Raw genomic sequence first — 26,965 nt, forward strand, 5'->3', positions numbered from 1 at the left:
CAATAATTGAATTTTATTTACATTTAATTCTTCACAATAATCTAGTTTTATGTAGATAAATTAGGAAGCAAAAAAGTGAATTTTTAAAATCAAAAGTTACGAAAATTACCTTTAATATATTACGACACAAAGTATCCATGAATTAGGTCACTTAATTAAAAATAATTATGTACTTTATACACTAAAGAAGTAACAGTGCAAAAATAAATATAAATCTGTAAAATACTCTTGCTATAAAGTAGACATTTTTGTTCAAAATTGTTACAAATTGTTCCTAAATGAATATAAACATCTGATCTACTTCTATTATCTGTAAAGTAGAATTTTACCATTCAAAATCAAAAAATTGCTTTTGTTACAAAAGTTGTGCATTTATTATTTTTGATAAAATATTTATGCTGCATTAAAAAACAATAAATGCAATTTTACTTTAAATACAATAAAGGAAATTTTAACTATAAATGCGGTTACTTTGAATGATTGTACAGTTAAAACTTTAAACATGAAACTCATTTCTTCACACTACTCGAAAAGTATAGAACCGTAGGTATTTAAGAAATTTTTACTATAAGTGTTGAAAATTCAATTCGATTTTTACAAATCTGCCAATTATATATTACCGTTGTAATAGCTAAAAATAGACCTAAAAATTTAAATTTTCAGTTAGCTGTCAGTCGCCCGTAGACTCTAATGACTTACTAGACGCTATTTCCTCCTCCAGTATAAATGAGTCAGTGGCCGATATCGATAATTCCATTTCATTTAACAGCCATTTTTGCAAACTTTTTTTTTGCTTGGATTAAATTTCATTTAAAAAAAAATTCATATCAGAAATAATTTACGACAATAAAAAGTTAATTCAACAATAAAAAGTGTAACATGCAACAATAAATATAAATGTGTGACAAAATTTAGTTAAACATACTGATTTTTTAAGAACTTTATGCAAATATATTTGGGGAGCAAATACATTTAATGTATATGTCACGGCGAAAGACCGAAATCGGTGGTTGTTGACTTTCACCGGTGAATGTCGACAAACACCAAATACGTCGGTGAAAGATCGACTATTTCATTACATTCTTGCACATTCGGACCCTCACCGGTGTATGTCGACAATCACAGATATGCTTTGGTGAATGTCTGAAATATTTATTACATTCGATTTGATATGAATTTATTCGTGGATATAATTAAATTTATTCTATATTTTAACCCTACACCGATGCTTTTTTAAGGTTAAGTGCCACTGCCCGGTATACATTTGCCCGGTATACCCTACACTGATGTTTTTTTAAGGTTAAGTGCTACTGCCCGGTATACATTTGCCCGGTATACCCTACACTGATGTTTTTTTAAGGTTAAGTGCCATTGCCCGGTATATATTTGCCCGATACTCCAAACACTGATGTTTCTTCTAATCTATCGTCAGTAAGTATTAAAATATAGAATAAATATAAATATATTAAATAAATATAATAATATTAACGAATAAATTAATATAAAATTGGATATAACAAATATTTCGGACATTCACCAAAGCGACTACGTGAATGTTGACATTCACCGGTGAATGTCGGCATTCTCCAGATTTCGGTGCTTCACCGTAACATATACATTTCATCTTTGAAATTGTGGATTGTTAAATAATTCTCCTTCTATATGAATCTTTCCATCACAAATTGATGGATTTTGATGGATCAAAATTTGGAATGGTGACATTGGATATTTTAATGAAAATTCTGTTTCTCAGTCTTTTTCTATATTGATGAAGTTTTAATATTCAACGATTCTTTTTTAAAAAAAGCGAAAAAAAAGTGATTAGTAGTTTATTTAATTTAAATAGCCACTTTTTTTCTTCTTTCCTGACTCGCTGCGTGCCAAGTGGTTATTTTCAGGTCTAAGCCACAATGCATTATCCAATCATTAAATGTTGTGTCCACTCTTAAGTTATTTATTAATTCATTTGCCCTTATTAGGTATTTTTCCTTATCTCTGTATAAATCATTCGACGTAAGTTCTATTTCTTTAAATTCCTAAATAAATTAGGCTAACTATAAAAACTCTTTTTTAAAGTAGTTAACAATGATGATCTTCGATAAAAATACCTGCCAGGCATGGATTTAAATCCATGGGTCAAATAATCTCCTTTTAACGCACCAATGATCTTTTAGTCAGCGGAACTACCTAAGTGCATATTGTTGTTTGAAGATTTTACGATACTTTTATTGCTTGTGTTTCTTCCAAATATGAATAACATCTACTTACCCTATTTATTTATTATATAATTAGGTAACATCCAATTGGAAGATCTACTTTTTACTTTATTGCGTTGCACCACGCGATTCAAAATGGTTACTTTATAAATCCCATTTTTTATTGGGAATCTATTAAATTTGTTTTGCTAATGATTGTAATAAGAATTTGGTCTTATTATATAAAGAATTTGAGGGTTTATTACAGAGAGTTTTTTTTATGTTATCATTAGAAAGCGACTTAGACTAACGAAGTATAATTCGCTTCGATTATGTGCAAATCTGTCAAATGTGTCTTTTTTTAAACCTTTTTTATGAATATTTTCCACTTAATAAGCGAGTTTAATAAATTTTGTTTAATATTGACACTGGATATTTTACGTAATTAAAAATAGAGACCTTCTATTTGTTTTTATTTTAAAAGCTATAAAACAGTGTTCCCCAACCCCCGGTCCGCGGACCGGTACCGGTCCGTGGATTAAATGGTATCGGGCCGCACATTTCATTGAAACTGAATTTAAATTCCTAGGTTTATACCAAAAATTAAAAGTATCTGTGTTCCATTATTTTATTTATTTAAAAATAAGGGCTCCCGAAGGTAGTGACATAATTTTTTTAACGTTTCAAAACGATTACCCTCAGATGGAACCATCTCATTGCAAAGAAACAAGCTCAGGGTTCCCATTAATTTATTGTTCTAGTAAATTAAAATGTTAAATCACTTTATATTTATTTTTTGGTCCAACTGTATTTTATTTTGAAGACATGTTTAAATACAATTAAATTAAAATTAATAAATCGAAATAATCTAAAATGTAAACAATCAACGTCCCCACCCCCTCCTACGAGCCGTGGTAAAATTATCAAACGTTGACAGGTCCGCAGTGATAAAAAGGTTGGGGAACACTGCTATAAAAGATAATCTGTTTTATTAGGAATGTGCTTTAAAAGCAAAAGCCTAGTGCAATCTTTAGCCCTGAGTGCAATCTGCAATCTTTATTGGTTGCTTATACTCTAGGCAACAACTATCGTTCTTTTTAATATTTAGATTGCTTTAAGGCTACACAAAGGAATCAATATATATCTATACATGTATTGATTTAGTACTGAATAATGCATGCTTGTTACTCAACGAAGAATTTTTTTTAATGCAGTATTTTTTAAATTGGTTTCTTGAGTTTCTTAGTCATTAATAAAACAAGCCCCTGAAGCATTGATGTGTTTCTGTGTAAAAATCAGTTCATATAATAATATGTTAATGTTAAAAATAATAAATAATATCGTATAATATATAATCATACATATCATAAAATATATTATCATATATATATCATATAATGCATTAATGTATATATCGTATAAACAATATCATATAAATCTTAAATATGATCATATTTAAGGTATGTCTATTGAATCATTAAATTGCATCTTAGTATGTATAAATCCATTCATTTGATTAAAAGTTTAAGCTGTTTATTTTTTTCCTTTTGTGCACTGTACATTGTATACATTTCACATCTCTGTCAATGTACTTCGTACATGCTAATACGAAGTATATATACTGTAAAAATGTTTGAAAAATAGATGCCACCATTTTTGGTGTTGAGTTAAACTAAATAAATTTTTAGGTACAGTATATATACTGTAAAAATGTTTGAAAAATTGATGCTACCATTTTTGGTGTTGAGTTAAACTAATTACATTTTTAGGTACAGGATATATACTGTAAAAATGTTTGAAAAATTGATGCCACCATTTTTGGTGCTGAGTTAAACTAAATACATTTTTAGGTACAGTATATATACTGTAAAAATATTTGAAAAATTGATGCCACCATTTTTTGTGTTGAGTTAAACTAAATATATTTTTAGGTACAGAACTGTAGCTACCGTGCAAAAAATGATATATAATTGCCAAAATAACACTAATTTGAAAGAATTAGTGCAGATATATTATTTAAAATATGCTTGTTTTATACGAGATGTTTTTGTAATGAAACCATAAATTGATTCTAAATATGTGCTGTCAGTAAATAAACAAGCAAAAAAAGGAATAAAAAATAAAATAAAATATAGAAAAATAATTAAATAAAAAATATGACGTAATGCAGTGTAAAATTTTTTTTAGTTTACCTTAGTACCAAAAATGGTGCAACAAAAGTTTTTTTAGGGAACATTCATTACGGTTATATATTTGTTTTAGTTTTGATACTTTTTCGCATCCTGTAGAGGATAGGGGATGGTGGGACGTTGATTGTTTATATTTCAGATTGTTTTCATTCATTAATTTTAATTTAATTGTATTTAAATATGCCTTTAAAGTAAAATATAATTGCATGCATGGTATTGATGCGTATTTATGAAATGTCTCTCAATTCTCGGTTAGCTTCTCGTCCTTGGAAAGTCGTATTAACACGAGAGAAATACACCACTGTAAATAAAATGGAAATAGTTTAACGTTCTCTGAGAGGCCCGGTGCTATTGGATCCATGGCTTGGTGGTTGAAGACCTCTGCGTTAAAATACTAAGTTTTTATTTTCTTTCTAAATATAAAACTATTTTTTTCTTTCAAATCTTCGTGCGAAAATAATTACTTAGAGCACCCCAACGCTTCCTTTTTATTGTTTAAACAAAAGGTTAATGATTGAGACTAACTGCAAGAACAAAACTTGTATATTCAACTACATGATTTAGCCCAACATTTATGATATTTGAGTAAAACACACAACATAATAAGATTTTTCCTTGATTTACCATTGTATGCAAACTCATAGCTGAAACTAAGCACCCTTTCAACTATCTGTGCAGTACTTCGAATATTGCAAACGTCCTTAAGAATAATCGTTGAGGTGTAACGTTTCCACTTGTTGCTATCTGTGGTTTATGGCACTACATTTATAAATGTGTCCGTTCATTTCTGGCTATTATTCTCTTAACAATGGAACATTTTTCGCAGAATCCTACTCATCATGTATGACCCTTGATGAATATTTATAGAAAAGTGTTTGAACTCTTTTCCGTTTCCTTGATTTCTAAGGGTTTGCTATTTAAAAATTTAAAGATTCTGTAAGGCTTTGTAAAGCCAACAGATTTTTACTATCGATATTTTTTAATTAATATTTTTTATTTGAATTTTTGAAATATTATAGTATATTTTTACATTAAACATTTACAATACATTAAACATTTACATTACATTAGACATTTACATTACATTAGACATTTACATATTTTTACATTATAGTATATTATTTATATTAGACTTAATTCGTTCTTAAATTTATTTCATTTTTGAAGTGTAACTTCATAAATGTTCGTTCAATTTCGTTAAAAATTTAACAATGTATGTTACTAAAGTAGTTTCTATAAAACTACAATTAAATAATTTCCAGAAAAAAATTATGTACGGTAAGAGGTATAGGCACTCAGGGTGCCAATACTTTTTACCTTAAAATCATTTTTTACCGAAACATGTTACAGAACAAACAAATATGATGCTCCGCAATTTTTAAAGTAATAATTATAGTAAAATCACCGAATCACTCTAATTAAATAGATATTACTGTAAAACTTATAGTTTAATATTTTATGGTGAAAATGGGTTTTATGGATAATACACCAAAAGTCTCTGTAATTTGATGCGGAATTTCTTACAGACTAGAGTACCCTGAGTACTAGTACTAGCCTTGAGTTCTAGCCTAGAGTTACAGCCTACTTTACCCTGGAATTCATTTTTAACTATTTTTCATGAATTAGGCCCCTCTGTAAGGCTTCGCCTGGGGACCTACGCTCCCTATTGCCCCCTTCCCACTAGCTACGCCACTTCATGTTAGCAGTTGTGATTAATGTAATGGTGATTTGGAGCCGCGGTGGGTCAGGGGATAAAGCATTCTTCTCCGAATGAGGTGACACAGGTTCGGATCACACCGGTGGCTGGTTGATGCGAACTCTGATTAAGGATTGATTGCACCTGACTGCAGTACTTACGTAAAATATCCTAAGTGGTGAATGGATCATGGGATAGAATACCTTTATTGTAAGGGGTAATCGTTACTTTTTTGTGGTTTTCTTCTCCATGTAACGCAAATGTGAGTTAGTTTCATCAAAAAATGCTCCACAAAGGTTAGTTTGTCTCATTGCTTGATATAAGAATTCCATTTTTTAAAATTTTATTTTGTATCATATTATTTCATTTTATAACCGTCGTTGAACAGCAGACCCAATTTTTTGGATTTACGACTACTTATGTTCAACTTTGCCTTGTAATTTTGAACCCAATCCAGAAGACAAGGGAACTCCTGGATCAAGTATTGGGAGAAATTTTCCTTCGGGGAGAACTTTTTGATTAAGCGAACCAGCATTTGCGTTACATGGGGAGGATAACCACGAAAACCTCACACGGTTTGTCTGACGGCAAGGGGACTCTGACCCATGATCCGTCTACCACTGAGGATATTTTATGCCAGTATTGTGGTCGGTGCAAGCCGGATGCGAAATTCGTATCTGCCAGCCATCTCTGGGATTCGAACCCGGTTCACCTCATTGGAAGGCGAACGCTCTCTATTCCCTGCGCCATCACGGCTCTAGGAGTTCCATAGTCTTTTAGATTGGGTTCAAAAATACAAGAAAATGAAGATGTTCATTTATAGTCGTAAACTCAGAATTGGGTCTGCTGTTGAACGCCGGCTATAAAATAAAATATGACTGTGAACAGATTAAATTTATGAGTCGCTAGAATTAAAAATCGGATAAATTCATCATTGAAAAGTGAGTTTTAAAAAATGAACTGTTTTTTGATTTTTCCCAAACTATTTTTAGAATTTCTTTTAAAAGATATTGACTTAATTAGTTTTTTTTTAGATTTTTATTTTAAACAATTTGTCTTAAATGGATTCCAGGGAAATGTAGACATAATTGTGGATCTCAATCTATCTCCACACTTAAAGGTCATAACGATTCTAGCACATGAAAGTCTTAACGATTCTAAATCCAAAACAGTCACTTTAAGTTACATTAGAAGTGTTTCTATACTTTTTTTAATCTCCTTTTTTTATTATTATCTACTTCTTTCAGAGGATATTTTTTAAATAACTGTAAATATTAATGCGAAACGAAAGTTTTTCGCACTGAGAAAAATATATGGTTTGTATTACCAGAATATGATAAAATTTACCGTATTTCTGGCTCAATGGGATAAAAAAAGTTCGGCATTTTTTTCGAAGCACTTTGGTAATGATTTTAGATAAAATTAACAATAAAGTATGGTTTAATAATATATGAAAAAATTTAGTAAATGCTGTAAATAGTTTAAATAGTTTAAAGCATTGCATAACAACTATGTATTTGGTTAAATTTCCTTTTAAGTTTTCTATTTTTTCATAAAACTGTGATAATAAGAGCTATAATTTAAAAAACCAGAATTTCCGGTAAATCATTAGCATATGAAAGGAAAAATTACCAAATGATTGGTTTAAATACCGTATATTTTGGTTTTATTTTTAAAAAAAAACAGAATTTCCGGTAAATCATTCACATATGAAAGGAAAAATTACCAAATGATTCGTTTAAATACCGTATAGTTTGGTTTTACAAATTATGGAATAACTTTTTTTACCAGAAATGCCATTACCCTATAGAATGGTAATTTTATTGAAATTTTAATTATTAGAATATTAATTTCATTGGAATAATAATTTGAATTCGCAGTCGTATTTAATTTCTGTTTAACAGCGTGAAAATAATAGCATACAAATAATTTAGGAAAATAATAAAAAATACATAAATAAAACAGTTTGAAATTTTGAAATTGCTTTTTTGGCACATTTTCAGATGTTTAAAAAAGAATAAAAAATGAGCTACATTTTTACTTTACAATTGTTTATTTTAAACCATTAAAATAACAATAAAAATGAAGCCTATAATTTATCTTCTCGAAATTGCCCAAATTATATTGTACTTATCAACTCTTCCTTCAAAACAAAATGAAATACAGATGTTTTGTTTCAGATTGCTTTACTTTAAAATGTGAAAAATGCGTAATTTTCAATTTTATTTTCTACAACTTATAATCAAATATTGAGTCCAATTCGGACGATTTCTTCTCAAAATCTTTGTCTTTTTGAAAGAAAGCAACTACAAAGCGTTCAAGCGTACTAAAGAGGATCTACTTTTTGGTAAATTTATTCTTCAATGTACATTTTATTTATGGCAACAGGAGTTTGTCGTAACCTGGATTTGGGATCCTAATTGGCATAATTTACGGGGGAGACTTTTCTTTTTTGTTCGATTAAAATTTTTTTGTCTGTCATTTTGGTGATGCGTTTTAGGCCATGACCATGGTTAGGCAGCCAAAACGCTTTCTTTTGATGTTCTATGCTCATTTAGTAACATTTTCGAGTCATTTTTCAAGTAATATGTATATTTAAGAAGTTTTTATGACTGAAATGATTCATAAAATCGACAAATCAGGCATGATGTTTAGCAGTGCTCATTGCTATTTCTTTATAATTGAATGTCAATAAATACAAAGAAAATATTAGTAAAGTAAAATGTTAAACAATGTTTTTTGCATTGTAAAAACTAGGTAGTGACTTTTTAGTAATAAGGATATTGTTTAACATCCATTTTTTGCATTGAAGTAAACAAAAATATTTCTACATGTTGTCGCATTTTTTATTTACTTTTCCACTGCTATAGTTTTATTTATTTATCCATTCCTTATTTTGTTTACTTGTTAACTACACATATTGTCATGCGCATCAGAATCAATTTATAACTTCATTGCTTAAACATTTAATTTTAAAATCAAGCTCCCTTTTTAGTGATATATTAATCCAATTCCTTCCAAGAATTTTCATTTTGCTAATTATATATAATTTTATGCAGTTCTTTAAAAATATATTTAGTATACCTCAACAGCAATAAATGCGTTATGTTAAAATTGCAACATGAGTCTAGTTTTTCTACTTTATTTAAGGTTTTTACTCTTTTTATGCTTATTATATGAAGAATATGGCTAACGAATAGTCATTTATATGCAGCGTAAATTATTGTTAGCACAACGTCTGGTGATTTTATAAACAGAAATTAATTTTTGAAGCATTTTTTTCAAATATTTCAATTTTTTTGTTTTTATTTACTGTTAATTTCAAATACATACTGTTGTGCCAAATTACGTTTAAATTTGGGAATTTTTCATTTAAAATTACATTGCTTAAAATCATGAAAAATGTACACTTTTTTAAAATATTTAAAAATAATTTGTTGAAAAAATTAAACGTGAAAAACATGAATTATAACGAATTTTTAAGTTTAGAATTTGTATGGGATTTTTTTTTGTATAAACAAAATTTATCAAAAAAATAATTTAAACGTCTCTTTCAGGAACATACCATTTTATTTTAGCAAAACTTCAGTTTTTTTAAATATCGTATTTATTAGCGATAGATATTTTTAGAAAAATTTTCTTGGGGAATATGCCAACTTTTTAACTAAAACAGAAACTAAAATAAAAATGAATAAACAAACTTTGAAAAGTTGCATAGCAGTGTTAACCATTAATGAAAGATTAATTAAAACACCCACGAGACACATCATTTTATGCATTTTTTTATACACACTCCTAGAAATATAATTCTTACTTTCGATGATTCAGCAATCCTTGAGCTGTATTTCGTTAATTTTGAGCATTATTTTGCGATTTTCATTTCGTTATGAAACCACGTAGTTTGTGACAAAGCGCGAACTCTCAAATATATGACGAAAATGTTTCCTTAACTTGAAACCTCATCACAGTGTATTCTGGGAGATTGCTTACTAGAATGTCGAAACTAGAAGACCAGGCTATCGAAAATAAAGTCACGAAACAAACCGATCGGTCTCTATGGTAGTCAAGATGTCGAATCCCGCTTAAAGGCATCTGTGTAATTTATCTCTCTGTTCTATCTATCTTTCTTCTGTTGTCTGGAAAACAATGATCCACCTACATGGAGCTCACGAATGCATTTTTTTGGGGGGGAAAAAAGTAGAATGACGAAATATTTCGTTAATTATGATGAAATTCGTTTCTTCGAAGAAGTTTCGTCACTTTGACGAAAATTTCGCTCGAAGCATATACCAGGAAATAGTTTCGTCAAAAACGAAGAAAGTTTCGTAAAATGTGAGCATCTATTTTCTTCTGTGCACCAAATTGTTATATATTACTATATGTTTTATTTAATTTCATTTATAAAAAGTAATTCATTTAGAATTTATTTATAGTGAATGATATGCTAAATTTGATTTATATAGACTGGATTCATGTGAATTCAGTTTGTAAAAGTTTGATTCATATAAATTTAATAATATAGCGTTAAATTTATTATCATAGTTGTAAGAGCTTCTGAAATTTCTCTGAGTTGCTTATAAAACTTACTTTTTTTTGTTTCTTTTCAGAGCATAACAATACCTGTTAGGATTATTGTCACCGACGCCAATGATAATGCGCCAATGTTTGTTGGTGCGCCATACAGTGTCAATATCAGTGAAGTAAGTTTTGATACTTGGAATTCAAATTTTTAAACAACATTTTATGTGATATAATTAGAGATGAAGTTAAAGAACTGCATTTTCGTTGAAACTTTGTTGTTTACATTTAATTGAAACTATGACGACTATTAAGGAAAACGGTACTTTGAAAGTTGTAACTATCAGGCTTTACTTTTATTTAAAAAAAAGTTAGAAACTCATATGAGCTAACAAGAGAAAAAGCTTATGATAATTATGAGTTAAAGCTTATCATAAATCCAAGTGATATTCTTCGTTTTTTTTTCTTCATCAATCTAATCCTCAGTTCAAAATTTGTGTTTTTAATCAGAGGCAATTCATTTGTTTAAATTTTTGTTCAAAATTCTTATTTTTTAAAATAAAATCATAAAAAATATATTTATTTATAGGTTACTGTAGTGGGGTCAACAGTCATCCAGGGAATCAAAGCTGTTGACAAAGATCAGTATGGACCGTTCAGCACTGTTGAATATTTCGTCGATGAAGGGCCTTATTCGGTATTTACTTTTATTTATTCTTTTGTCATTACAAATTATCTCTAAGAATGTGAATAACAGCTGGAATGAAATTAATTATAATGTACGTAGTGGGTAATCATGTGAATGCGATTTCTCTTATTTTATCTGTTTTCAAGATTTAAAAATTTGCAGTACGATTTTTAGACATGTTTGGAACTAAGCACTATACCATAAATTATATCTTATGAACTATTATAGCATTCATGTGCAATATTAGAAAATTGATAAATTCAATAAATTTAATATTTTTTACGGAAATAACGAATTGTATAATTAAACATATGCATGCTCATAACTTAGATGATAAAACTTTCTTTTTGCCGTGACATTTTTATGGCGTTACTCATGACATCATTCTTACAAACACTTGTTTTTTTTTCTTGTAAACATTCAGCACAACTAATGGCAACTAAGCACCGATTTTTTTATTTTATTTTAAAGTTTGGTCACATATTTAAAGGCAGCAAATTTTCATTTCTGTTGATGAATATCGCCGTTGAAAGAAAAAACAAACACTCGCCAGCTCATTCCAGAATGTAAACAAAATACTGGCGATACTCTACTTGACGCTTGTCGAATTCTTGCTATTCAAAGCTCGCCAACATTGGTGTTTACGAAAGTGAAAATAATGCTCCTATAGTGTGATAAAGTGAAATTTTAGTGTAAGACTATTCCATTATAATGGTTTAAGTTTAAATTACATCTTTTAAATCGTATATGAAACCTTGATTTGGTGTTAACCCATTAACCCCTTCCTTCTCGCTCCCGTGAAAATGGCGGGGTGAGTTTTCGCCCGCTATTTCTCGTTCCCGTGATATTGACGGGCTGGAGTGTTCAGAAGTAAAGCGCCAATAAGAATATAACTAATTCATTTCCTTTGCCCGGAAAACATTTTATTTCTCATTTTACACACCAGACAGCTGTACCAGGATATTTTTTAAGGTAATTATAGATAGTTAGTTTATTTTAAACTAGATTTCAGCACTAATCAAATACGTAATATAAATGCAAAAGCTTAAAAATAAGCCCTTTTATGACCCTTTTCTTGAAAATTAACCGATCGTTAAGGGGTAAATAAAGCGTTCTTTCCCACAATTTCTTTGGGTTGTTTCTGCCAGATATTACACCACGGTTTTCACAGTGTAGTTTGTAAGCAATTTCTCTTCTGAATTCAATTTATAAGCCGTCATTTGTGTGTATTGATACCCCAAATGCATTACTTACAGATCGTTGAAAAAGTGCTAAGTTTATAAGCTATCACCAAACATTAAAAACATGAAAAGATTATATTCAACGAGTTCTTTTATGTATACTTATTTTTCATTCTAATTTTCATATATTTGAATCAAAACAATGGCTATTTGACGCACCCCTTGACTTCAATCTTCTTTAAGGGAAACCAGTTGCGATGACCTCAATTTCTTAACGATAATAACACAAAAGAAAACAAATCTCAAACTTATGTCAAACAAGATTTAAAAATTATTAAATCTCTATTTAATGCTTATAAAAAAATCCAAAACGAAATAAAATAAAATAATATCAGTGGAGCAATTAAGTTTGGTTACTGAAACTATTCTCGAATTGTGATTAAGTTTATTTTTCTTTAATAAATTTATTGCGATTGTGTGACTCAATTGAAACAAAATTTCTCAACTGTAACAGGAAAATTTAAAGCTAATATTGTTTTGTTAAACAAAGTGATTTATATAGAATGTGATGTGATTTGTCTTGGGTCAGATTAATATTCCAAAAAAGGAAGAAAAAAATGCTAGTTTGTTATAAGCAATTGAAAATGTTTGGCCTCATTTATTAAAATAATATATCTATCAACAATCAATGCAGGAAATTGAATTATGGTTTTGCATGGAATAATAAGTACTTTTAAAAGAAAATAATAATGATAAAATTCATGTTATAAACAAAAAAATAAATCTGCAAAGATAAAATTTTAATTTCAAACTAAATTACTTTTTCCGCCATACAGAGATAAAAATACAAACAGTATTAAGTGGAAAATTTAGTAAAGAATTTAATAACAGAAACAAATCGTCCAGTACTTTTGAAAAACATAAGTCATTGAACTATTTTCCCCTACTAGCCTACTATTACCTACTATTTTAAGAGAAAAAAGGCATTCCGCGCACCTGCTACCATAAAAGTGCAAATTTAGTTATAGGAGAATGGGAACTTTCAATTCGTTTATTTCAAAAAATTATATAAATGTCTAATTCTGAGCTGCGATGGCTCAGGGGATAGAGCGTTCTCCTTCCAATGAGGCAAACCGGGTTCGAATCCCAGTCGATACGAATTCCGCATCCGGCTTGCACCGACCACAGTGCTGACGTGAAATATCCTCAGTGGTAGACGGATCATGGGTTAGATTCCCCCTGCGGTCAGGCTAACCGTGGGAGGTTCTCGTGGTCTTCTCCTCCATGTAACGCAAATGCGGGTTAGCTCCATCAAAAAGTCCTCCACGAAGGCAAATTTTTCCCAATACCGATCCAGGAGTTCCCTTATCTTCTGGATTGGGTTCAAAATTACAAGGCGTAAAGTCATGAAATTGGGTCGGCTGTTCAACGACGGTTATAAGATAAAAAATAAGATGTCTAATTCTCTTTCAATATGATTCTCTTTTTTTCCCGTTACTATGGCAACCGATTGTAAAAAGCAATTTTTTTTTACGAAATGAAGATAACTGACTGCGAAAAATATTGAATAACTTTGTTTAATTGAAGTGCCAGACGATTGATTTTTCAATTATATTTTTTGATAAATTCTCCATTAAAATTATTTTAATTTTATATCCGTATGGTAGAGGACATATTTCTATTAAAAATTCAATTTTTTTGCAGTATTATTTTTTTATAACCAAGGAGGTTAATCTTTGCTTTGAAAGAAACTTGCTATTTCGCACAATAGCAAACATTTCTGTTCAATTTCGTATAGTATTATTCGAAATAAATTATTTTTAACAAATAAATGTAAAAAAAATCTAATCCTTATAAATTAGCTGGAAATTATTTCAACCCATGACTGAACGCGTAAAAACTTTTTTAAAACACGTAATTTCATAAAATAATATTAATATTTCTATTTTAGTTGGCCCATTTTGTGTTCAATAAAGGCTTTAATTAAATTTTCGTTAGATTTCGTAATTGCACATCTTGCGCTTAGTATTTTTCATAAATCTTTCTACCTCTAATTATATATAATTTTCTCTCTCAATTGTAATTTTTCTGAAACATTTTAGTTGTTATATCAACAAAAAGTTAATCAAGTTTTGAGAAAAAAAAAGGATTAATTTATATGACTACAGTATTTATTTTTTTCATATATAACTCATATTTCTTAAGGTATACTTTTTTTTAAATCCTCGCAAAAAGTAATACAAAAATTAAAACATTATAACGCCTGTAGGGCTTAAATGCTTGCAGAAAGCAATAAATTTCAGATTTTTGATTCCACAAGCATTGTAATAAACACTTAATAATTGTAAGTACATACTATGTAAATATAAAAAAATAATTATTCTTCCGTTAAAAAAATTAAATAAAAAAGAGGTTTTAATTATTATGAGTTTTAATCAAAATGAATTTTGGTCGTGACATATTTGAATTAAAATGCTTTTTGATTTTAAATCACAAATATTTTATTTCGTTAACTTGTATACTGATCTACTTAAAAAATATATTTTTTAAATTTATTGATTATATTGTAATGTATTTTACTTGTTATTAAGTATAACTGACTTTGACTAATTTAAATGTAAATGGCAAAGGAGCTTGAATTGGCTATTCTGCGCCTAACTCATGTGACATTATGTTGAGGAATAACGAAATCAAATGGTATTATAAACTAAGTTTGGCAAAAAAATATGCCGCCTTGTTGTATACGCTTAAAAAAACGACAAATATCTCTAGAACTTGTCATCTGCATTTATAAAAATATTTCATGAAGGTTTATTAAAAGTTAATTTGTCATTATTAATGGTAATTTTATATTATTAATTATATTAAAATCAATAAAAGAGAAATGCACAAAATATGTGAAGGATATTAAAAAATGTGAAAAACTCCATTTCAGATTACGGTAAAAAGTACTTTCACTCAGGGTGGCAGTACTTTTTACCGTGAAATCCATTCTTACCGGAACATGCAACGGAACAAAAAATCTGATACACCATAATTTTTACAGTAATAATTACCATAAATCATTTAATCATTCTAATCAGATAATTATTACTGCAAAAATTACGGTATAATATTTTCCGGTAAAAATGGATTTATGGTAAAATTGATTTTAAGAAGGATGTTCCTGTACTTTATTCAGTATCTTGATCCGTAATTTTTTACAGATTAGTTCGAATGGTGTTACTTAACTGTCGCAGATATTTTATTTAAACTCTCTCGAATATTTTAATTAAATATAGTAAATATACACAAACACCACGATTTTTTCCCCACGATATTGTAGACGAAAACTCTTACTAATGTGGAATTTAATTTACTTATTTGATGGTCCAAAAATGCAAACTCAATAGTTTAATTCCAGTAATACTGCACTTTCAAAAGTCAGTATCATTTAGTTGTTTACAGTAATGATTTAAATGGTACTCATTATTCGTCATAAAATATGTCAAGTGCATCAATTTGAGATCCCCATTCAAACACAACATATTCTTATCCAAATGTTGTAGAAACTTAAACTAATTTTCCATATTTATTTTTATAAATATTTTATACTGTGATTTCTATTTCAATAGTGGAATTTAATTTAATTATATGATGGTCAAAAATGCAAACTCAATATTTTAATTCCAGTGGTAATGCACTTTCAAAAGTCAGTATCATTTAGTTGTTTACAGTAATGATTTAAATGGTACTCATTATTCGTCATAAAATATGTCAAGTTCATCAATTTGAGGTCCTCATTCAAACACAGCATAATCTTACCAAATGTAGTAGCAACTTAAACTAATTTCCCATATTTATCTTTATAAATATTTTATATTGTGTTATCTATTTCAATAGTGGAATTTAATTTAATTATATGATGGTCAAAAATTCAAACTCAAGTAATAGAGCACTTTCAAAAGTCAGTATCATTTAGTTGTTTACAGTATTTATTTACATTATTCGTCATAAAATATGTCAAGTACATAAATTTGAGGTCCCCATTCAAACACAACATTATCTAATCCAAATGTAGTAGCAACCTAAACTAATTTCCCACATTTATCTTCTTAAATATTTTATATCGCGATTTCTATTGTATGAAGCTCATAAAGAATTGTCTTGAACTGAATTAAAGTTTAACGGACTTTTAAGGAAGCTTTCGATAAGTTTAATTAAAACTTGAAATTTAGTTGTTTTTTTTCTTAATTCCATTAATCGGTGAACCGCAAATCACGCATCACCAAGTTTTGCAAAGAAAAACCAATTTCTTGGTGCTATAATCATGAAAGAAAAAGCGGTCAAGTGTACATTGAATAACCTAAAAGATGTGCTCTCTTAGGGGTAATTAAATGTAAAACTCGCTAGAATCAGAAGATTCATTACAGGCTGTTTTTTTCCTGCACAAGACCGATATGCATCATGTTATGAACTGTGACTAATTAGATATTTTTAGAATAGTTTGTTTTTGACTAAGAATTTGTTTTCATTTAAAACATAATGTGTATTGCATCATTATTGTAGTCTCAAGCTCCACAAATATATTTTTTATTGAAGAATATCGTTTCAGCTCCTCGTTTTATGAAAATAAGAAAATAAAAATAATAAATTAAAATAAATAAAATTAAAATAACCGTCGTTGATCAGCCGACCCAATTTTGAGGTTGCGACTACTAAGGTTCAACTCCGCAGCCTTGTAATTTTGAACCATTTCGGAATACAAGGAAACTCCTGGATTAGTACCGCCAGAGGTATGATTTGTTATGGAAACATGGAGGACTTTGTGACTCAACAGATTTAACGTGCATCAATCATCATTTGCTTCATGGGGAGTCTTCAGCCGGCGGGGAGTGAACCCATGACCTTATTAACGTGAACAAGCATATTTATTTCATTAATTTTATTACATTACAGGAATTACATTTCAGTCCTTATCTTCATTATGCGTGTGCTGCTTATGGCTTTGACGTTAATAATAAATTTTTTTTGGAATTACTTTCCATTTGCCAACTTTTCTTTATTTTTGACTAATATGTAATTGTTCTTTGAGGCACTAATTACCAAAATTTTCAATTTTAAAAATTAAGCGATGCAATGCTTAACTCATAAAAATATTTTTTGCCATATATTGTTTAAGCCCTAACATTTCTTTTTAACTTCAAAAGGATTTATGAACCTTTAACACTTTATAAATGAGCTAAATTGAAAAAAAAATGTTTAAGAAATCCTTAGTCCACTAAAATATTTATAGAGAGAGAGAGAGCAGTTGGAATTTTCTTAAAACATATTTTGTATTTTATTAAGCAAAAGTTTATCCGCATCAAAAAGTTGAGAAGTTATGCACCTTCAAGACCAAATCGATAATTTCTATTTCTCAAATTTAATAAGCGTTAACAATAAATTCAAGTAGGCTCTATTCTTATGCTGAAGCTACTTATTTTATCTCCAAAGCTTTAATAAACTATCTTAGCTGTTTGTGAAGTGTGAAAAGAATTAAATAAAACCGAAATTTAAATTAGTTTCAGCAAAATAACATTAAATAAAGTATCTATATTTTTAATTTTTACGCTATATGACATTTGTTTTGTCAATGAATTGTCATACAAAGAATTTTCACAATAAAATTTTTTTTCAAAATAATAGTAGTTTTCTTTATAAACAGTTATTAACGTCATTTAAAGAATTTCTCTGACATTTATTTTAATGAAAAACAAATTCAAAGTTTATTCTTTTCGAATCCATGTGCTAAAACATTATTTTTGAGTTGAATTGAAATTCTAATTTATTTTGATGATCGGGCACACCATGAAATGAGTTCTCTTTTAACCTTTTGCAGCTTTATTCAAGTTATAATAATTACATCAAAGAATACCATTAAATGTTTTTATTTGAGAGCTTTTTTTTTAAAACACCCCAAAATCACCTTTTTTGGTTCGTCTGATCAACGGATTGTATGCTTTCGTAATCGAGGAAGAATAAACTAAATTATATTCGTTTTTTCGTTTTCAGTTCACAAAAGCCATTTCAGTAACGCTTAACCGATCTAATTCCAGACCGCTTCAGTTATAAATGCCATCTAAGCGTAACACCGTGATAAATTAAGTTGCGATGGATCAAGCATTTCTGGAATTAAGCCGTAAAATAATGTGAAAAGATACCCAGCAATAATTTTAAATTGATTGCATCCTTTGTGTAGTTATTTTTATACATTCAAGATAAATATATGTTATGTCTTAGTTATTTCAAAACTGTATTCTTTGGAACGATTCTTAGGAAAGATTTAATTTTTAAATAGAAGTTAAGAAGTTATATTTTCACGGAATGAAACTTTTTTAAAATTGAACAATCGATTTTCTTTTAAAAACTAAATTGGACCTTTTCTTTTGACGCGTAATATGTTCTAACTTTTCCAAATAGTTTTTCCAACAAAAACTTTTTTTAAAACACATTTGTTGCAGATTAACTTTTATTGAAGTGAAAAACCCGAAAAAAAATTATATATTCTTCAGTTCCGGGAACAAAGGAAACCTTAGTCATATTTATTTTTTTTGAATTTGGAAACTTCTTTTTTTTATTGATTTGCTTTTGCGGCAGAATTCATTCGAATTTTTTTTTATTTTCTCGATCTAGAGTACATAATAATTATAGTTTGTTCAGCACAATTATTGTTCCTAAACCTTTATCGAAACAGAAAAGTATACCTTTTTCATTGAAGTAATCGAAGTAACAAATTAGAGAATATATATAAAAATACATGATCCTTTAAATTTTCTATGCAACATATTTAAATTACTTTTTTTAGAGGTTTCGAATTTATCGTTGTCTTATATAAAATAAAAAATAGAATGTGATTGCTTTTACTTTTTTTTAATATATAGCTTTATTGAATTTTGTCAATTGCTTTTAATTCGAAACAATTACATTATTATTTAAATTTATTAAACATAAAAATTTATAATTAAGATAATGTGTATTTAATTTGCATTCCACGTTTATAATGACCAGGCCATTTAAAATAACAATTAATTGCAAATTAGCAAATAAGTTAAAAATATTTTAATTAAATTTTTTTTTATATTTTGCTTAACAGTTACGCTAAAATGTTAACTGTTTTAAAATATAGATATTTTATAGAAATAAAATTAAACTTCTGTATATTCGTCGCATTTAACGCTTTGCTTCCTACTTTGAGGCTAAGATAATTTACACAAATATATTTAGAAATTTTCATTAAAGCAGCCTAAATTGTTTATAATTATTTTATTTAAGTTATTATAAAGACTTGTTTAAAACATGCCCTGGTAGGCTGAGACTGTAGTTGTCTTTAAATACAGGTTGTGCAAACTATTTAATATGTTTATTTAATTTATTTATATATTGTTACACACATGTGCAGGCCCACCTTGTCATTTTAAAAAAAATATGTAATGGCAATTAACCCATTAACGCAGACGTTTTATTAGATAATTTTCATACTTTTTTCATTATTTTGGGTCAAAATAAGCAGAAAACATAAAATCTAGTATTTCAATAATTGATAGTTATAAAATACAGTATGAAACACCGGTGTCTTTTTCTCTGCGTGGAAGGTAAAATATTCTTAATATAATTTTTTAATCAATAATTAATAGTTAATAATTTAATTAATAATTTTCCAATTAATCATTTTTTTTTCAATTTTCACTTTTTTGCAGTAATTTAAAGAAGGCCCTTATTGCTGAATGTGAATGAACTTATAGCGTAATCTATGTATTTAATTACTAATCGCCTTAGTTTTTCGAATGCAAATTTCAAAACATAATTATGAAATTATGCTTTTAAATGTATAAATAAAGAGCTGCCATTACATTGAAATACTAATAGCATAAAAAAAGCATTGTTTAGAGTTCAATAACAGCTGTTAGCTAATGTTTCCACAGCTGTTTATCTCAATTTGCACTCGGCGTGTTTTCTTCCACTAAAACGTTTTTTTTAAATTTTTTTTTTTAGTTTCTCTATTCTAGGCACTCGTTTCTCGCTTCAAAGCGACACAATTCTGTCGTAAGCACTATCTTTTGTAATTAAAGTTTTTTTGTGTTTATCTGATTCTTCAGTTATATGAAACATTCTGTCGCAATTCAGTTTGTACTTTTTCAAGCTGAACTCACATTAACGCGAAATAGATTTATTTGCTTAGACACAATCAAAATTGCCTCCGTATTGAAAATTGAAAGAGGGAAATTGGCCCTCTCTGGCCCCTAATATTTATATTAGGGACCAGAAAAATCCCTAACATAAATTTTATTTTTCTTTATTAACAACAATTTTTATCCAGTTTTTTATTGGTATTTCCACGGATTTCGTAATATTAAAAAAAGTTTTTTTTGTTGAAAAATACACGTATTATATATATATATATATATATATATATATATATATATATATATATATATATATATATATATATATATATATATACCGAAAAGCTATTACATTATGACCACCCTCCATCTATAGCAATGGGCTCTCCCAGGTTTTCATGGTTTCTCGCCCAGGAACTCTGATTTCATGGGGCACATTAGGACCCATAATCCTCATAGAACAATCCCTGACGTCTGTAAGCTACTTGAACATAGCTGCAGACCAGTTTCGCCCATTCATGGCAACAGTTTTTCCTGCGGGGGATGGTGTTTACCAACAGAATAAAGCACCATGTCATAAGGGTCGAATCGTCGGGGAACATTCCAGTGACTTTCAAGTCATATCTTGGCCCCCAAATTCACTTGACCTTAATCCAATACAGCATTTGCGGTCCTACTTGGAAAACCAAATTCGTGCTGCCACGCTACCCCCTCGCAATGTGAGGGAATTGCAGGACCAGTTGGTGAGCGCTTGGTACCAGATACCTCAGACTACCTATCAGCACCTTGTGGAATCAATGCCACGGTGGGTGCTAGCAGTTTTGAGGGCTAAAGGTGGTCCTACATGTTATTAGCAGGGTGGTCATAATGTAATGGCTCTTCGGTGTATATACACTGGTTATCATAAATTAAGGAAAATTCACAAAAATCGCGATAACTCAAGAAATTACACATGGAATTTTATGAAACTTACCCACAATATACAACACATAGTAAGGTATTAAACAACATAAAAAGAAATTATCAGACATTAATAGTAGTATAGAAATTAGCACATGTATAAAATAAACAAATTGGAAGTATCGGTTTGCAATAGAAAAAGTACCTTTAATATGGAATATGATTGCCTCTAGAAGCAATACAGCACAAACAGCGATGTGTGATGCTTTCAATTATGCGGTCTATCAGTTCAATAGGAAGTGAGAGCCATTGCTCTTGTAAAGCAGTTGCAAGCGTGGCAAGGGTCTGAGGGGGCGGATTGATGGCAGATACACGCCTCCCTAGAGCATCCCAAACGTGCTCGATAGGATTCAAGTCCGGGGATCGAGCTGGCCACTCCATGCGAGTAATTGTTTCCTGTTGAAGATAATCATCAACAATGCGAGCTCTGTGTGGTCTTGCATTATCGTCCTGTAACAGGAAGCAATCACCAATTGCCCCGGCATATGGGCGCACATAAGCATCAAGGATGTTGTCTCGATAAACCTGAGCATTCACGGTTCCCCTTGGAAAGACATGGAGGTATGTGCGCCCTCCTAAGGATATGCCTCCCCAAACACAGACACTGCCTCTTCCGTATGCATCTCTTTCACGGATGTTTGATGGATGATAACGGGTCCCAGGTTCTCTCCATATCAAATAACGTCTACTGTCACTTTCTAGACTAAACCTGGACTCATCCGTAAAGAGAACAGGCCTCCATTGATCTGACGTCCAGTGGACATGTTGTCGGGCCCACTGCAAACGGTCTCTCCTATGGCGTGATGTGAGCGGCACGCAAATGGCTGGTCGTCTCGCATACAGACCACCTTCGTGGAGCCTTCTGCGCACAGTTGACGTTGACACCAACCTTCCGGTGGCTGCAGCAAGAGAGGATCTAAGATGTGTCGGAGTAGCGGTTCTATTCCTGCGTGCACTTAATGTCAAATATCGGTCATCGGCACTGGTCGTAACAGTTGGCCGTCCTTGACTGAACCTCCTAGATGCCGAATCTGTGGTTTGAAATTGCCTCCAAAGTCTATGAACCACAGATGGACTCACATTTAGCCATCTGGCCACTTCTGATTGACTCTGCCCTGCCTCTAGTCTCCCGATGGCTCTCCATCGTAGTTCTTCAGGCAAATGATGCCTAGAGGTCATTATTACGAATTGGCTATCTCAGATTTTCAATGTCGCAATCACAGTAAAATTTGTGTGCTTTCTCTCAAACTTGGACTTTTATGCTCCAGGCAGATGACGTAAGCCGAGTGCAGCGCCACTAATTTGCATATTGCAATTTTACTCAGCTACTCTTAGTGGACAACATATGCAAATTTTGCACGGTTTGGCTTACTTTTGAAAGAGTTATCGCTATTTTTGTGATTTTTCCTTAATTTATGATAACCAGTGTATAATATTGCTCATAGTTTAAAATGTTATTTTTGTATTTAGATACTAAGAGCATTAGTTTTTCCAACATTAATTTCAAATTTCAAAACATAATTATGAAATTATGCTTCTAAAATGTTGACGTTTCGTAGAAATAATCTATACATAATAATATATGCATAATAATATTTACATAACATGAATAAAAAAAACAATGCTTTGTTTAGGGTTCAATAAAAACTGTTAGCAAGTGTTTTTAAAGTTGTTAAGCCCAATTTTCATTCGACCATGTTTCCTTTCACTATAATTTTTTTTTTTTTTGGTCTTTTCATTCAAGGCATTCTTTTCACACTTCAAAACGACACAATTCTGTCGTAAGGACCATGCTTTGAAATTGCCATTTTTTTTTGCGTTTTTCTGATTCTTCAAAAATGAAACATCAATTCAGGCTCATTCTGTCTCACTTAAGTTCATATTTTTTCATGCTAAACTCGTGTTATTTACTAACGCAATATATTTGTATATGCTTTCCTAAAATCAAATGGCTTCAGTGTAGAAAATTAAAATAAATAAATATATAAATAGAGGTAATTATTAAATCTTGAATGGAATTTTTGGAGATATTAAATGTATTAGAAAAATTTTAGTTACAAATCAAAAAAAGAATTACAATTAAGACTCATAATTTGTAGGTGGAAAAGACTGACAAAATTTCTAACTTGTGTAGTATAGTTTAAAACAATTGAGTGAAAGTGATAAATTATTGTTGCAATTTTTGTGTAATTCAACTGTTTTAAAAAATGTAGTGACAAATTAAAAAAACAATACTAAGAAATTTCCCCCTTTTCCTTCTTTTCAATTTGGGGTTGGTTTTAAAATAATTATGCACATTTTTTTGAAAGTAAAGATGACGAAGTGAAATTTATGTATGGAGATAACTTTTCAACTGGTCTAGAACAGATAGTTGTATTCCTACTTTACATACAAGATGCTTTAAAATAAGCTTTTCAGTCATTTAATTTTAAAAAGGCAGACGAAATAGTCATGAAAGTCACTATGTACAATAAAGTGGCCATAACCCTTTTAAATGTGAAGAAAAATCGCATGTATTTATATGATATAACGAACGAGTAAAGCAATGACCAATGACGTCGGAAATACTGTCTTATAAACGGAGTTTAACGACGGTTTATAAAACCCCGTCATAATTTTCAAGCCTGATGAATTATACTTGTTGTTGTTTGAAAAATATATATCAACAGCATACGCATAATGAAGATAAGGACTGAAATGTAATACTTGTAATGTAATAAATTTAATAAAATAAATATGCTCGTTCACGTTAGTAAGGTCATGGGTTCGATCCCCACCGGCCGAAGACTCCCCGTGTAGTAAATGGCGATTGATGCACGTTAAATCTGTCAAGTTACAAAATCCTCCATGCTGCCATAACAAATCAAACCTCTGGGGGTACTGATCAAGGAGTTTCCTTATCTTGAGGATTGTTTTCAAAATTATAAGGCTACGGAGTTGAACATTAGTAGTCGCAAACCCAAAATTGGGTCGGCTGTTCAACGAAGGTTATAAAATATAAAACAAAATAATCAATACAAGTGCCCTGGTGGCTCAGGGGATAGAGTGTTCACTCTCCAATAAGGTGAACCGGGTTCGATACGAATTCCGCATCCGGCTCGCACCGATCACAGTGTTGACGTAAAATATCCTCAGTAGTAGACGGATCATGGGTTATAATCCCCTTGCCCTCAAACTAATATGTGGGAGGTTTTCGTTGTTTTCTTCTCTATGTAACGTAAATACGGGTTAGTTGCATCAAAAAGTCCTCGACAAAGGCTAATTTCTCCCAATACTTGATCCAGGAGTTCCCTTTTCTTCTGGATTGTGCTCAAAATTGCGAGGCTACGAAGTTTAATATTAATAGTCGTAAACCTAAAATTGGGTCGGCTGTTCAACGACGGTTATAGAAAAAAATAATCATACAATGAGGGGGTTCAATAATAAAATTTAAAGAAAAAAAAAGAAAAGAAACATCACATAACCACCTCTGGATTAAATTTTAACTTTGCACACATTCAGTTTTAGTCAAGGGTTTCTAATTTCTTAGAAATAGAGCTTAGTTTTCAGTTTGATTACCGGTAAACGGAATGAATTATATGAATTGCTTGCATTTCTGAGTGAAATACGTATACTACTGTATACATTTCATTCATTTTTTGTATAATATCTATTATTTTAAGCCAAACAGCCTAATAGTTTAAAACTAAAATTGATATATATTTTATTTCTCTAGCATCTTCTTGCCTTTGAAAGCAGTTTAGAGGGTCATGTGATTTTAACCTCAGCATTAGACTTTGAAACGTTGCCAAATTTTACAGTTACTATTAAAGCCAAGGTATGCAAAATGTCGCAATCTTTCCTCTGAAATGAATAATTCTTACTTTATTTGCACACTAATGTTTATCATACTTTTTTAGGACCAAGGAACGCCTCCTCAAGTTTCAGTTACTACATTAACAGTTTGGATTCAAGACGCAGATGACCAAAATCCAAGATTTTTAGCTGAAAGTTATAAAGCTATTCTACCTGAAAGGCCCATTTCGGTGAGAGCAATGTTTAGCATTATAATATTTATGGGTTTGGTTTTATGACCAACGTAGTAGTCCATTTTAAGGGTTTTAAATTATCAGCCAATAAATTAGCCAAATATCAAAAGTATTCGCCAATTTTCTAAAGTCTTCGCCAAATGCGAAGACTTTTGAATAACAATTTTTTTTAAATATATTTTTCTTTACAACAAAAAAAATTATTCGCCAATACTTTTACTAAAACACAATTTTATTCGCCAAATTTACGATTTTATTGCATTTAGTGAGGTGTCGAATGCTTAACGCAATCGAATGCAAACACAGCCTTTGATTTTTTTTCCATTTTTATTTTTGAATAATTCCAATATTAATACTATTTAATTTAAAAGTATAACGAATGAAATTGCAAAAAATTTAATTCGAATTATTCTAAATGAGTTTATTATAGTTATGACAAGGTCTCTAAACACTACAAAAATGGATACTTAAAAATCATAAAAATTTCTTTATTTTTGTCGAAAACTTTCATTTGAAATGCTCCAACAAATATTTTTTTCAAACTGAAAAAATTACTGTGTTCACATTTTTGATCTGAATTTCGGCAAAACTGCAGTGATTCCGTAATTGATTAGGAAATACGGCATTGATTATATGCAAAAAAAGCTCTCTGTCGTTTATTTTATTCTGACTCTTGTCAAACTCAAGCTTTGCTATTTTTCCTTTTTTATTTTGAATAATTCTAATATCAATGCTTCCATCTAATTTAAATTATTGTAAGTTTATTGATTATAGTTATAACAAGGTCTCTAAACACTGCAAAAATAGATACTTAAAAATCATAAAAATTTCTTTATTTTTGTTGAAAGCTTTCATGCGAAATGCTCCAAGCAAATATTTTTTTCAAACTGAAGAAATTACTATCTTCACATGTTTGATATGAATTTCGTCAAAACTGTACTGATTATGTAATTGATTAGGATATACAGCATTGATTCTAAGCAATAAAAAGAAAAGCCTTTTTTCGTTTATTTTATTTCTATTTTTGTCAAACACAGCTTTTTTTCTATTTTATTTAAAATTAAAAAGATTGAAATTATTAAAGATTTAATTCGAATTATTCTAAATTATTTTTTATTATAGCTATTACAAGTTCTCTAAACACTGAAAAAATGAATATTTAAAAATCATAAAATTTATTTTTCTTGTCGAAATGTTTCATGGGAAAAGGTTCCAAGAAAAAATGTTTTCCTCAAAGTGAAGAAATTACTATTTTTACTTGTTTGATCTGAATTTCGTCAAAACTGTACTGATTACGTAATTGATTAGGAAATACAGGGTTGATTCTAAGCGAAAAAGCTTTTCGCGTTTATTTTATTCTTACTCT

The 26,965-nt window shown here is 29.8% G+C and overlaps 1 protein-coding gene across 3 annotated transcripts in view; it reads left to right on the forward strand.

Moving 5' to 3' along the window:
* Window positions 1–26,965, forward strand: part of Cad96Cb (protocadherin Fat 4-like Cad96Ca) — a 116,826-nt gene that overhangs the window by 61,599 nt on the left and 28,262 nt on the right. For all 3 annotated transcript variants that reach the window (XM_016065607.4, XM_016065600.4, XM_016065615.5), the window contains 4 exons: window positions 10,688–10,780; window positions 11,188–11,295; window positions 25,287–25,388; window positions 25,471–25,596. In XM_016065607.4, coding sequence (XP_015921093.1) covers window positions 10,688–10,780; window positions 11,188–11,295; window positions 25,287–25,388; window positions 25,471–25,596 — 429 coding nt within the window. The remainder of the gene's footprint in view (window positions 1–10,687; window positions 10,781–11,187; window positions 11,296–25,286; window positions 25,389–25,470; window positions 25,597–26,965) is intronic.

The sequence above is a fragment of the Parasteatoda tepidariorum genome, chromosome 12 (genome assembly GCF_982258835.1).
Source record: "Parasteatoda tepidariorum strain Cologne lab strain chromosome 12, Ptep-v5.0, whole genome shotgun sequence".
Taxonomy (NCBI): domain Eukaryota; kingdom Metazoa; phylum Arthropoda; class Arachnida; order Araneae; family Theridiidae; genus Parasteatoda; species Parasteatoda tepidariorum.